The sequence below is a fragment of the Paramormyrops kingsleyae genome, chromosome 16 (genome assembly GCF_048594095.1).
Source record: "Paramormyrops kingsleyae isolate MSU_618 chromosome 16, PKINGS_0.4, whole genome shotgun sequence".
In the NCBI taxonomy this organism is placed as follows: domain Eukaryota; kingdom Metazoa; phylum Chordata; class Actinopteri; order Osteoglossiformes; family Mormyridae; genus Paramormyrops; species Paramormyrops kingsleyae.
This window is the reverse complement of record NC_132812.1, coordinates 28,354,239-28,367,610: the sequence shown is the minus strand read 5'-3', so window position 1 is coordinate 28,367,610 and position 13,372 is coordinate 28,354,239. Positions and strand designations below refer to the sequence as shown.

Here is a 13,372-nt window from a genome sequence, read left to right as displayed (position 1 = left end):
GCCGCAGTGCAGTCAGGAGAGAAACTGAAATTAAAGTATCGATCTCATTAAACTGGTATTGATCGATATCAATACCAACATTATTCTCGATATTATTGATACTTGGATCGATCCGCCCACCACTAGCGTGTGGTGCACGTGTCCTCTCCCCACAGTTTATGGCAGGGGTCATCAACTATTTGTCAGAGGGCCAGAGTTTTACCAGACAGTCTCCTTGGGGGCCAGACCCCCAAGAAGAAAATCAAATAAAAATCTAATTTTGGCTTAACATTATGTTTAATGTTTATACTTTTTCCATTTCATTACAAAACTGAAGGCATTTGATTCAGGCTCCCATACCTATACCACAGTCAACCACTAGGAGTGATAGATATTTTGCCTCAACTCAATTAGGCTAAGTCAACTTTATTTATAGAGCACTTGAAAAACAAACACGGAGGAAGTGACAGGAAAGGGTCTCTTAACAGAGGTAAAATGGCACTCTCAAAGACCACGAAACGTTATGTTGAAAACAAATGTTAAGTAAGGGCATGAGGAAAAGTTATGCGTTCGTTGTTTTTTTTTTTTTTTTTTTAAAAAAAAACCTGTTTGAAACAATAAATGCTTAACGCCGCATAGTCTATGGGGCGCCGTTTGTAAAGTTACGAAACATTTTTGCACTTGCCACTTTTTCAACATTTAGTGCAATTTTCTGATATTTAGCTAGAAGTCAATGGTGTAGTGGATCATCATATTTTTTGCTGTGTAGATTATTTGCACAATTGTTCATCATATGTAAATATAAATGGTATGTCTATATATAAATATTAAATGTAAATGTCAAATATAAATGTTAAATGTAAACGTAAATATAAAAGTTAAATGTAAATATAAATGTTAAATGTAAATGTTAAATATAAATCTAAATGTTAAATGTAAATGTAAATATAAATGTTAAATGTAAAAGTTAAATGTAAATATAAATCTAAATGTTAAATGTAAATGTTAAATATAAATCTAAATGTTAAATGTAAATGTAAATCTAAATGTTAAATGTAAATGTTAAATGTAAATCTAAATGTTAAATATAAATCTAAATGTTAAATGTAAATCTAAATGTTAAATGTAAATCTAAATGTTAAATGTAAAAGTTAAATGTAAATATAAATCTAAATGTTAAATGTAAATCTAAATGTTAAATGTAAATGTTAAATGTAGACTCTAAATGTTGAGAACGTATGCAAATTCGCCACGCCCATCTGCATAGAAATGGGCGGTAACGACGAAATTAGCCCGCTAAGTGGTTGCGGGTTAGTGGCGATTGAGGACAATATGGCGAATTCGGCTCACCTGGACGCTATCGAACGTGCCGTTTTGGCAGGTGTTCGCGCTGCATTAAATGGCGTTGCTTCCCAGCCGGGAGCAACATCATCTGCATCTTCCATTGTGACATCGGTAAATTATGAATGTATATTGGGGCGAGAGGGGGATCAGTAGTATCGTATAAATTGGCCTTAAATATTTCCCGCTATGCTTCAGTTGATGGCGGCAGATAGTAATTGATGCTGCTGCTGAACATTTTGTTCGGAAATGGCAACAAATCGCTTGCAAAACGGCAGGTCCAATCGCGAGGACCGTAATCCATTGAGATTATCGGTCACTGCTACACGTCGCTCGTTCGTATGTCGGCAAATACTGACGCGCGAACGTGTGATATGTTTCATATGATGTGTTTAGTGATGTTCATCTGGCAAACAGAAAACTGAAGTAAGCAGCAAGGAAATGCGCCACTATTACAGAGCATCTACTGTACGGTTTCAGACTTTGTAGATGGATTAAGCAGTCGTCCATTTCCATTTATGCCATTTAGCTAACTCCCTAGCTTATCCACAGTGACTTATGATGTGCTTCAGATGAGCCACACCATTTCTCAGGTAAATACCAGGAACAGGTGTGGCCCATCAGAAGTCAGGTAGGATAGAAAACCTTCTGGACAGTAGCTCTCTTGGAGACCCCAGGTCTACAGAGTATTTTTGTAAAATGGAATGAAAAAAAAATATATATAATTTATTTGTGAGTATGATAGCTTCTTGTTTTCTAGACAACATACTTTTTCATTTGCACATGAAGACTGTTGTATTAATGTTTCCCCTTCATTCTATTATTAGGCAACTCTGCCATCCTTTCCTCGACGTATTGGGGCTCGGTCACAGCATTTCAAACGAAGATCTTGCAAAACCTATACAAAAGACATTATATGTTTGCCTTTCTCACCTGAGGCAACAACATTAGTTATACCCAGAGGAGACAGTCGAGTCAAATTGGCTCAGGATGGTCTTGTTGGAAAAATTTCATTTTCCAATGAGTGGCCTGAAGACCAACTGAGAGATGAAATTTCCTCCATCTTCAAATCCACATTTGGATTGTTAGATAACCAAACATTGCCCTTTGAGTATTTGAGCACTATCAAAGGATGCAAAAAACGAATGAAACCAAACGTCACTTCCAATTTCCCATGGGGTGGTAAGGAAGTGGCCTCCATCTGCTCTAACTCATGTCTCTACATAATGGCATTAATGCACATTCCAGCACAGGTAAGCATAGTAACATTGTGCTGGTGTTAAATAAGTGTATTTTGAGTGTTATCCCATCACAACTACATATTTGTCCTTTCAGGTTTTATTTGGAATTAACATTTAAATCATTTTTTGCAGAATGTGAGTGTAGAACTGTCTGATGACAGTGATTTTGAGAGTCCAGCATTACAGAGGAGGAGAGGTGAGTAAACTGCTACTGGTTATATATGTATAAATATGTCATGGATGATACTGTCATTATACAGAAATGTTGAGCTGAATATGTCTGTTTAGTGATTCAGCAAGAAGCCCCACAGTCTACATCACAGAGGGAAGCCCCTGAGAGGCATGAGGGTGTAGCAGCAAATACTCCAGCAGATGAGGGCTTGAATTTGCTGCAAGCTAATGTTCACTTTGCAGATTTTATGTAAGATATTATGTGGAATACCTTCAGTAGCAAAAATGTGTGTTTTTATAGCTTTTTAGGCCATTGAAAACTGAATGTCTCCAAACAACTGGATTTTCATTACATTTCAGATTGTATTATATGTTTATCTGCATAATTGGTCAGCAGAAATGTAGTTTTCAGCTCATTACCATTTACCTTAATTGTAGCCCTGTTAATCTCGAAGAAGATGAAGCTGTTGAAGAGGCCATAAGACTCAGTCTTTTAGAAGAGGCAGTGCAGCCCTTACATGACTCAAGGTATGATTCATATTTGCTTGTTACATAAGATTGTAATAGTGTGTTAATGTATATTCTACCTGTATTCAGGGCTGGACTGGTAATCTGGCATACCGGGCAAATGCCCGGTGGGCCGACGCACTTGGGGGCTGGTCGATATGTTTTTTTAATTGGCCAACGACCGGCCCATAAAGCAGGGACAGCAGCCCATTGGTTCATTTTCCATACTGACACTGGGCTGGCCTAATCATCTCTTAACAGGCTCCACCCCTCCCCCTCTGTTTCTTGTGTCAGATGCAGTCAGTGGCTCCGACCGATTGTGGTGGGCCGGTCGGAGCAAAAATGCCAGGGCCCTTTTTTTGTCCCAGTCCAGCCCTGCCTGCATGAAACATTATCTGTTAATTGTTACTGTATGTAATTAACTATTTTGCCTTACAAGTGTATACTGTTTGGTAATAATTGTAATGTTAACTTTGTATGTTTTGTTTTGCCAGAATAACCTTAAGCAGAGAAGAAATGACAGGAATTGTGAAAGCACACAGTGAGAGAGTTGTCACATCAGCATTCCGACCAATCCATATCAGCCGAGGATACTTGTGGACAACTGCCCTCCGGCAGTTCAGTAGACGCAAATTTGCAGAGAGCACCGACATGCTTTATGTCACATTTGCCAGCGATGAAGACACTGCTGAGGATGCTGATGACCTAGGAGGACCAAGGCGAGAATTCTTTCGTCTGCTTGTAAAAGCCATCTACACAGAAAGTGGAGCTTTTGAAGGTAATTGTTCTAATTAGGTGAAATTTACTAACATTTCAGATTAAGTTTATATTAATGTCTGCATGTGATTGTTTCTTTTCCAGACAGTTGTTCTGAATGAACCAGTTGTTTTAGTTGTTCATAAATTGTTTTCTCTCCTAGAGGCTCCAAATGGATTTGTTCCAAGAATGAACATTTCTCATGTACAGCATGGAGTATATTGTACTATTGGCCAGATGATGTCTACCATAATAGTCCAGGGTGGTGAACCTCCAGCATTACTTTCTCCTCATGTAGTGGACTACATTGTGACAGGAGATATTCTTCAGGTGCATGTCAGCCCAGATGACGTAGCTGACACTGAACTCAGAGAGAACCTGAAAAAGGTTGTTTTTTATTTAAAAACAAAATACATGATGTAGCATAGCCCAAAGCTAGAAATGTAAATGCCAGTTTTTAATTTAATTTTCACTTTTTTCTTTATCTTTTTGTTTCCATTTTACAATGTTTAGGTTGATAAAGCAGCAACCCAAGATGAGTTGAATGTAGCAGTGGAATGTTGTGACTCATGGAGATTTGAAGTTGAAGGTCTTCCAAACACAGTGAACATGGAGACCAAGGATGCATTTGTGAAGAATGCAATACACTTCCACAATCTCATTCAAAAACAGATCTGCTATGACCAGTTCATTCAGGGTTTGAAGCACTATGAGGTTAGTTTTTTGATCATCCTCAAGCCGTACTTTACCATGAGTATATATAAACAAACGGCTATTTTCAGTATTATTATACATGATAGTAGATCTCATGTGTGATCCAGAATAAACTCTATATATGTGTATTACACAGATTTTTAACTTTTTTTTTTTCTTATTTAAAAGGTCCTACCACTATTGAAAGAAAATCCTTGTATGAGGGTTTTCTTTGATATGCCCAAAGAAGCCAGTGAAGTCACTGCACATGTTGTGGCTGGCCTTCTGAAGCCAAATTACTCAGTGCTTGGTAGTAATAGAAGACCAAAAGAGGAGCTAATGGTGGTAAAATTCCGAGAGTTCCTTTACTCTGTACAAGGTCAGTGGAATATAGGATAATACTGCGCATCTGATAAGGTATCTTGATCTTTTGACATTTTTGTACCCTTTTCAACTCTTCAGAGAATGATCTTGGGGAACGTCTCAACACAAGGAACCTCACTGAGGCAGAGAAGGCGTTCATCCTGACCTTGAGTCCTGGACATGTACTTGCATTTGCAACAGGGAGCAGCAAAGTCCCTGCAGTTGGATTCAGTCCTAGTCCCAAGCTCATCTTTGTTCACGATGAAATGAAACACCTTCCACTTGCTCACACATGCTCAAACGAGCTTCTGATTTTTGTAAATACAAAGAATTTAGCAGATGACACTACATTTGATTATCATTTTATTGTGGCTCTCATGAACGGTGGCATTTTCAGTACTGTGTAGACTAGTCAAAAGTATATAGCATTCCACACATACAGCTCATTTACACATGCACACACAAACACAGCTCATTTACACATCTACACATGCACACACGCAGCTCATTTGCACACACAGCTCATTGGTCATTTATAATTTTGTTAAACACAAACTCCTGCACTCTCAAGAATAATGTCTTTCCATTGTTATGATCGTTGTCAAGAGGGTTCACTGTATCAGACAACTCTTGTAAGTCCTGTTCATTCAAAGGGGAAAATGAATAGTTCATATGCAAAGGTGTCGATGTTGGGTTCATGGTGGATGTGGAGTTTACTGTTCTTTCTTCACTAGCAACATCTGGATTGTTAAGAAACAAAAGATGTCTATCCACTGTGTAAAGCTGAACTGGTGTTCTGTTCCCTTCAGAGGAGATTGAATGATTGTTAAATGCATCTTTAAACTCATCCAGTGTACGATTTAACCTTGGGATATATACAAAATGCAGAGAAAATAAATCAGTTTCATTTTCTACATTCAAAGCCTCCATTGACTCCAGCTCATAAAAAATGGGAGCGTAAACATGACTGCAGTTCCTGTTTAAATCCCGATTGAACCGTTCTATTCTTTGGTTATGTACTGAGTTTCCAGTTAGTACAGATGATTCACCACGGTGCAGTCTCATGTCCTGCCAAATCTGGACATTTTCTCCTCCGTGGTCAGTTCTAACATGGAGAGGCCTGCCAAATTCACCGACAGCTGTACTGAAAAGGTCCTTGACAGTTTCAGCTCGATTGTTGTTAGAACACCTAAGAAACATCAACATCCGACTGTATCCATCCATTCCGCCATGTACAACCAGTTTCCACCTAATCAATTTATGGTTTCCATCCACGTGCCAGATATAATTTGGACAGGGTACAGTATAAACACGTCGATGAACTGCTGTTCTTCTCCTTGATTCGAGACCGGCACCGTCAACCCTTTTCACTGACTCTCTTAGATGCCTTCTCTGCACAATGATGCCTCTGGAACGTAGATGTCCATTCAGCATTACCTCTCCTACATGTGGATGTTCTGACTTTATTTGGTTAATCACAGCATCCAATTCCTGGTCTGTAATATTGGAAAACTTGGATTGTGGAATGTTGTACTCTTGCATATATTTGTATAATGTGGGTCTGGAAATCCCCAGGATTGATGCTACCTCTGTTAATGTCAAACTTAGTGACAGCAAATTCTCAATGTCCTCTTTGTTAATCTGGTTTAGGCTGCCATCCTACAATAATAGAATAAAATTAGGAAACAGTGTAATTATACAATAAGAGACAAAAAGACAAATAGTATTCTACCTTAAATTTTAGTATTCTACTGTGTACACTATACTATTACATTGCATGTAGTAGTATAGCTTGTTGGGTTATTAACTGAACGGGTAGAACAAAAAACAGTATATTTCCTTGCTGCTTACTTCAGTTTTCTGTTTGCCAGATGAACATCACTAAACACATCATATGAAACATATCACACGTTCGCGCGTCAGTATTTGCCGACATACGAACGAGCGACGTGTAGCAGTGACCGATAATCTCAATGGATTACGGTCCTCGCGATTGGACCTGCCGTTTTGCAAGCGATTTGTTGCCATTTCCGAACAAAATGTTCAGCAGCAGCATCAATTACTATCTGCCGCCATCAACTGAAGCATAGCGGGAAATATTTAAGGCCAATTTATACGATACTACTGATCCCCCTCTCGCCCCAATATACATTCATAATTTACCGATGTCACAATGGAAGATGCAGATGATGTTGCTCCCGGCTGGGAAGCAACGCCATTTAATGCAGCGCGAACACCTGCCAAAACGGCACGTTCGATAGCGTCCAGGTGAGCCGAATTCGCCATATTGTCCTCAATCACCACTAACCCGCAACCACTTAGCGGGCTAATTTCGTCGTTACCGCCCATTTCTATGCAGATGGGCGTGGCGAATTTGCATACGTTCTCAACATTTAGAGTCTACATTTAACATTTACATTTAACATTTAGATTTACATTTAACATTTAGATTTATATTTACATTTAACTTTTACATTTAACATTTAGATTTACATTTAACATTTAGATTTACATTTAACATTTAGATTTATATTTAACATTTAGATTTACATTTAACATTTACATTTAACATTTAGATTTACATTTACATTTAACATTTAGATTTATATTTAACATTTACATTTAACATTTAGATTTATATTTACATTTAACTTTTACATTTAACATTTATATTTACATTTACATTTAACATTTAGATTTATATTTAACATTTACATTTAACATTTATATTTACATTTAACTTTTATATTTACGTTTACATTTAACATTTATATTTGACATTTACATTTAATATTTATATATAGACATACCATTTATATTTACATATGATGAACAATTGTGCAAATAATCTACACAGCAAAAAATATGATGATCCACTACACCATTGACTTCTAGCTAAATATCAGAAAATTGCACTAAATGTTGAAAAAGTGGCAAGTGCAAAAATGTTTCGTAACTTTACAAACGGCGCCCCATAATAGTCTGTCTGAGTCTGTCCTCATTTCGGAGTGTAGCCTAAATATAGTCATAAATGGTGGTTATTCTGACAAGATACTCAGTTGTTGTTATTTTTAGTTGCTTTAATAGTGTGGACCACTATTTTCTTTTTGATCCTCACAATTTTGGAATCCAGTAATCCGGCCCGCGTGCCGCCAGTTGATGATCAGTGGTTTATGGTTTCATATAGTACCCTGTATACTTCCTTTCTTTTAGGCAAAATGGAGAACCAACTGTATGTTTCCCTGACCAGAAACTCTACACTACTAGGCAGTGTAGTTTTTGAGGCAGAGCTGACTGCTAGTTGTAAGGATCGAGTGACATACACAACAGATAAGAATAAAATCTTTTATTTATTCTTTAAGGATTTTGTAAACACCATGGTATGCCCCTGTAAGGACTGTGCCAGTGCCAAGCAGGTTCCCCTTCTTCAGGTCACACTGATCAAGCGAGGAGAGAACTGCCTTGTTTGGTGTTAGCACTTAGAGAATGAGAGAAAAAAAATCCAAACCCTTAATAAAATAGTCCTTAAACAGAGGAAGGAGGAAAAGTATCAAAAGGATGAAAAACAGAAGATAAAAAAGAAATAAGAAATACCACAACCCTTAAAACTAGACAAGACATGGCAGAAGAGTTTTTTAAGAAAGGAATAAAACCAACCCGGTTTATTATTATTGTCGAAATAATGTAGATTTAACCCTCAATGGGTCCTTGTCAGAAAGTTACGTTCCAGGTCCTTGGGGTTCAAGTTGCACCCCTATCCATTGGCATATATAATTCAATGGTACCAAGCTCAAATTCAATTAACTAAAGTTAAGATACATTTATTAGTTAACTGAATGATGCTTGCACAGCTTACGCAGTGAGATAGTGCAGTTAAAGGGGTTGCGGCAGTGGGGGGGGGGGGCAGCAGAGGGGACTGGTCATATAATGCACATTCCGACTGTATCCTCTTGCAGAATGTGTCGAAGAGCTTCAGCTGTGGAATACCTAGCCATGGTGTTATATCTTTTCTAACAGTTGAAATGTAAACAAAACAAAATGGCTGACTTTTTGTAATATCCGAAAATGTTCTAGAATATAATAACATAAAAAATTATAGTAGCAATTATCACTAATTAACTGAATTTGTCGATCATATCAATGTCATAAATTAACCCTAAAAAGGGTTATGTAATAGCAACTGGACTTTGTTTTTCATAGAAGACATTTTGCACTCCATCCAGAGTGCTTTCTCAGTTCTGACTGACTGGCATAGCAGGTTGATGAACCCTGTGGAATCCTCAAGTTGTTAGCACTAGATGGTCACCTGTGGGTTTTTGTTGTTCCTCCTGGCTTTCATGTGTTTCACTGATACCACCTGAGGCCGAGCGTGAACGACTTTGGAAGCGTCTTGGCAAAGTTGAAAGAACTGCATTGTAGGTGGACCGGGAGGACAACTGCTTCAAATGAATGACTGTCGTTGAACAGAGGAGGTGGCCTAAGACGTCTATCACCTACCTACAATGCAGTTCTTTCAACTTTGCCCAGACGCTTCCACAGTCGTTCACGCTCAGCCTCAGGTGGTATCAGTGAAACACATGAAAGCCAGGGGGAACAACAACAACCCACAGGTGACCATCTAGTGCTAACGACTTGAGGATTCTACAGGGCTCATCAACCTGCTATGCCAACCAGTCAGTCAGAATTGAGAAAGGACTCTGGATGGAGTGCAACACTTCTTCTATGAAAAACAAAGTCCAGTTGCTATTGCATAACCCTTTTTTAGGATAACCATGACCTGGATAACTGAGAATCTCCACAGACATCTGTCATAAATTAAGTTTTTTTTGGGGTGCATTTTGCACCCCCGAAGAAAGTATGCCAGCGATAATTGACGTCAACACTTTTTCTATCATTTTCTGCATGACCGTATGTAAAACTGGTGCACTTACAATGTCCTAGAGGATAACTGCTGTAATTTTAATAACAACATGGTAGTAGCCATAGAAATGGGTAGGGGGTGCAGAACGCACCCCAAGGAACCATTGAGGGTTAAGGTGAAGGAGTCCACGCCTGTGTACCAAAGCGCAGATCTGCCTGTACCGCTTCTAGAAAGATCTGTGTTAATATTCCTCTTCCACATAGGAATCCCCCCCCCCTTCCAATTAGCGGTGGCCGGCCAGCACGTGGGATAGTAGTTGGCAGAAACGAAACTGGATACTACGGTCACTTAATCTAATGTTACACAGTAACCATAATTTGACACGGTATATTTTTAAACATCGTCAGAAGTGGCTGTATTCCAGGCACTTCTTCTACAAAAACATTATTAGTAATAAAAGTTTATTTAATAGCCTCTATAGTAATTATAGTGCTACAATGGTAATATTGCTTTCGTATACACTGGCTGACTATTGTAAAAAAAAATCTTTCAGATGCACCGATCTATCGGTGAGCCTGGTTCCTATCCAGCTCTAGAAGAATGCCATGTTTGTTGTAAGGGACTTTTTCACTGCCCGCTGTGTTCTACCTTTAATCCCAGCAAAACGACTGTGATTGAGGCCCATATGAATCTTCACGTAAAAAGGGCATTGAAAGAGTTAATTCAAACTCATCTAAAACTCCCGGAGGGCACAGTTAAAACCATCAGCTTCCATCGTGTACACCACCTAGGAGGGAAGCGACCTGACGGACGGAGACCCAGACCAATTGTGGACAAATTCGAGCACTTTAAACAAAAAGAACTGGTTAAAAGGAACGGACTTTAGCATCAACGAGCAGTTTCCCAAGGAGATCCTGGAGAGAAGGAAGATCTTGTTTCCTATAGGTCTACGGAAAAAAATAATCGAAGGTGGCTCCCGTGCTGTCATCGCGGCTGGAATTCCACCCCCTGGCTGTTCTGAATCTGCAACAGGTGATCTGCATCCACACCAACATTCTCGGCTTAATATTACTTTTTACTCACCCTTTCCTCAGCACATTGGTTTTGCAAATAGGTCTATATAGAATAATAATTGCCGGTCTAATCAGCATAAGGTATTGTCGGCGTCTCTCTTCTTGTATTGTTATTAGTATTATTATTTTTCATCTTTTTTTGTCCCTTGTTTTTTCCTCTGTTGATTGCTGTTGTCACTTTGGGATGTTGCTTTGGGACCTGCACTGTTTTTTCACTTCTTTTTCTCTGCAACACTTTTCTGTTACCTTTCTATTTTCTCCCACGTTGCCATTTGCTCAACACACAGCGTAAATAATTACGCAAAGTATACTCAGCGTCAACACAAACACAAACATACAACACAGATATATACATGTCCATTTCAGACACATACAAATAAGACAGATAAAACATGCAGGTCATACATGATGCATGCATGCAGACTCACACTCACACACACACTAACTCACACCCACATGCACACCTTTAGCAAACGTCAAACATCTTAACAGTTAATATAAATATGTCCACACTGAGATTTCTCACATGGAATGTGCGTGGAATTGTTTCCAGGAAAAAGAGGCAAAAAATTGCTAATTGGTTAAATGATTTGAAGGCAGACATTGTCTTTTTACAAGAGACTCATATGGCCAAAACATCTGAATACATGCATACCTTCCTATAGTTCCCTCTCACGTACTCAGCCTGCTACAACTCAAAACAAAGAGGTGTAACCATATTGATTAACAAAAGGATAAACTTCACCATTAGCAACACTACAATAGATACAGAAGGTAGATTTATAATACTTAATTTATCTATTCAAAATATGGATTTTTGCATTGCTAGTGTATATGGACTGAACGTTGATGACCCCCTCCTTTTTTCATGCTCTCTTCACTTCACTTTCTGATCACTCGGACACCACACTCATTATAGGAGGAGACTTCAACTTGGTATTGAACCCAGAAATTGACAGGTTCAGCACAGCAGTGAACCAAAGGAACTGGCTATCTACAGATATTCTTAAACAATACATGAATGATTTTGGTCTTTGAGATGACTGGCGTTCACATCACCCCACTTCCAGGGATTACACCTTCTTCTCACCAGTACACCACTCACATTCTCGCTTAGATTATTTTTTAATTAGCAGCTCCGTGATGAGGAACATCACAGATACCCAGATACACTCTATCCTTATCATTGATCACTCACCGGTGTCTATCTCTTTGGGTAAGGACAGAGTCACGCCACCAAGCAGGACCTGGAGATTCAATACATCTTTACTTAAAGAACAAGATTTTATTAATTATTTGAAAAATGAATGGGCAACGTATTTGGATAACAATGATCTACCAGAAGTCTCACCATGTGTTATCTGGGAAGCAGGAAAGGCAGTAATGAGAGGAAAAATAATATCTTATTGCTCACATAAAAAAAAAAATTAAGAAAAAAACAAATGTAGCAGAATTAGAACAGAAAATTAAGTCATTAGGCCCCAGCTCTTCTGTGCTCTTGGTTGGCTGCGGACGTCCTGGGCTTCCTGGGCTTGTCTCTGCCAATCTCTGGCTCTTCTGGGGTGTGGCTGCGGCCTCCCGCCCTCGCTATTTAGTACGTTCTTTATTTTTGTTTGTGTTTATGTATTTATCCATTTTTGCACTTCTTTCAGATGCTGTTGATCTTTTGCCTTTTTTTTCTTCCCTCTCCTTTACAGGTGCAGCATTTGGAGATGATGTGCTTTCTACTTTACTCCTATCATTCTTGACTTGTCTGTCTTGACGTCTCACTTTATTCTTTTTTTTTGTTCTTTTCTTTTCTTTCGTTTTCTTCCCCCTCCTAATCTGTCCCTCCTCTTCGGCCAGCTCAGCCACTGCAATATTTTACATGTGCTAAAAATGAAATAAATAAAATAAAAAGAAATCGATCAACATGAGGGGCCTATACAGAGTTTATAGAGCCCCTCAGGGTAAAGCAAACATGTTTGGCACAGCAGTGCATTCAGACCATTATTCTGCTTGCTAAAGCTGCCGGACAGGACAAACAAAAAGGGGCATTGCATTTTAAAGCTAAGGTGACTGTGCAGCTGTGTAAAAGTTTAATGGATACACACATTTCTTTAGGAATATTTAGATAAATATTATTACAAGTGTTTAAAATCAGAAGTATATGGAATTAAAACATATGAAACAATAGGTAATTAGCTTTTGTCTAAATATTATTTAATTATTTATTATGTGTCATGATCCGCTCCGTCCGCTCCTGATGTGTGCCACGCCCACCTCGTTACCTCGTGTTCAGCCCTGATTGTGATCACCTGAGTCCTGTTATGTCTAGCTTGTCTTTGGTATTTAGTCCTCGTCTGAGTCAGTCTTCCCCAGATCCGTCATTGAATGTCATGTGGTTG

At 38.6% G+C, this 13,372-nt stretch overlaps 1 protein-coding gene across 3 annotated transcripts; it reads left to right on the top strand.

Annotated features, from left to right (window-relative positions):
* The first annotated feature begins 2,051 nt into the window (after positions 1 to 2,051).
* LOC140578816 (uncharacterized) lies at positions 2,052 to 5,967 on the top strand. Of its 3 annotated transcripts, none has more exons than XM_072700796.1 (10): positions 2,052 to 2,573; positions 2,694 to 2,757; positions 2,850 to 2,982; positions 3,171 to 3,260; positions 3,734 to 4,017; positions 4,159 to 4,194; positions 4,230 to 4,325; positions 4,509 to 4,709; positions 4,878 to 5,067; positions 5,151 to 5,967. In XM_072700796.1, exons 1-7 carry the CDS (start codon positions 2,466 to 2,468, stop codon positions 4,262 to 4,264), a joined length of 750 nt encoding a protein of 249 aa, XP_072556897.1. In that variant the 5' UTR covers positions 2,052 to 2,465; the 3' UTR covers positions 4,265 to 4,325; positions 4,509 to 4,709; positions 4,878 to 5,067; positions 5,151 to 5,967. The 3 variants fall into 3 exon arrangements, with proteins under 3 accessions (XP_072556897.1, XP_072556896.1, XP_072556895.1); XM_072700795.1 differs by having other exon boundaries at positions 4,230 to 4,382; positions 4,878 to 5,033; XM_072700794.1 differs by having other exon boundaries at positions 4,230 to 4,382.
* Positions 5,968 to 13,372: the final 7,405 nt, after the last annotated feature.

Excerpts from the sequence above, each read along its gene's own strand:
- LOC140578816 (XM_072700796.1), top strand. The coding sequence starts at position 2,466 with ATGAAACCAAACGTCACTTCCAATTTCCCATGGGGTGGTAAGGAAGTG. Across the intron at positions 2,574-2,693 it reads TAATGCACATTCCAGCACAG|AATGTGAGTGTAGAACTGTC; the intron begins GTAAGCATAGTA and ends CATTTTTTGCAG. Across the intron at positions 2,758-2,849 it reads AGCATTACAGAGGAGGAGAG|TGATTCAGCAAGAAGCCCCA; the intron begins GTGAGTAAACTG and ends ATGTCTGTTTAG.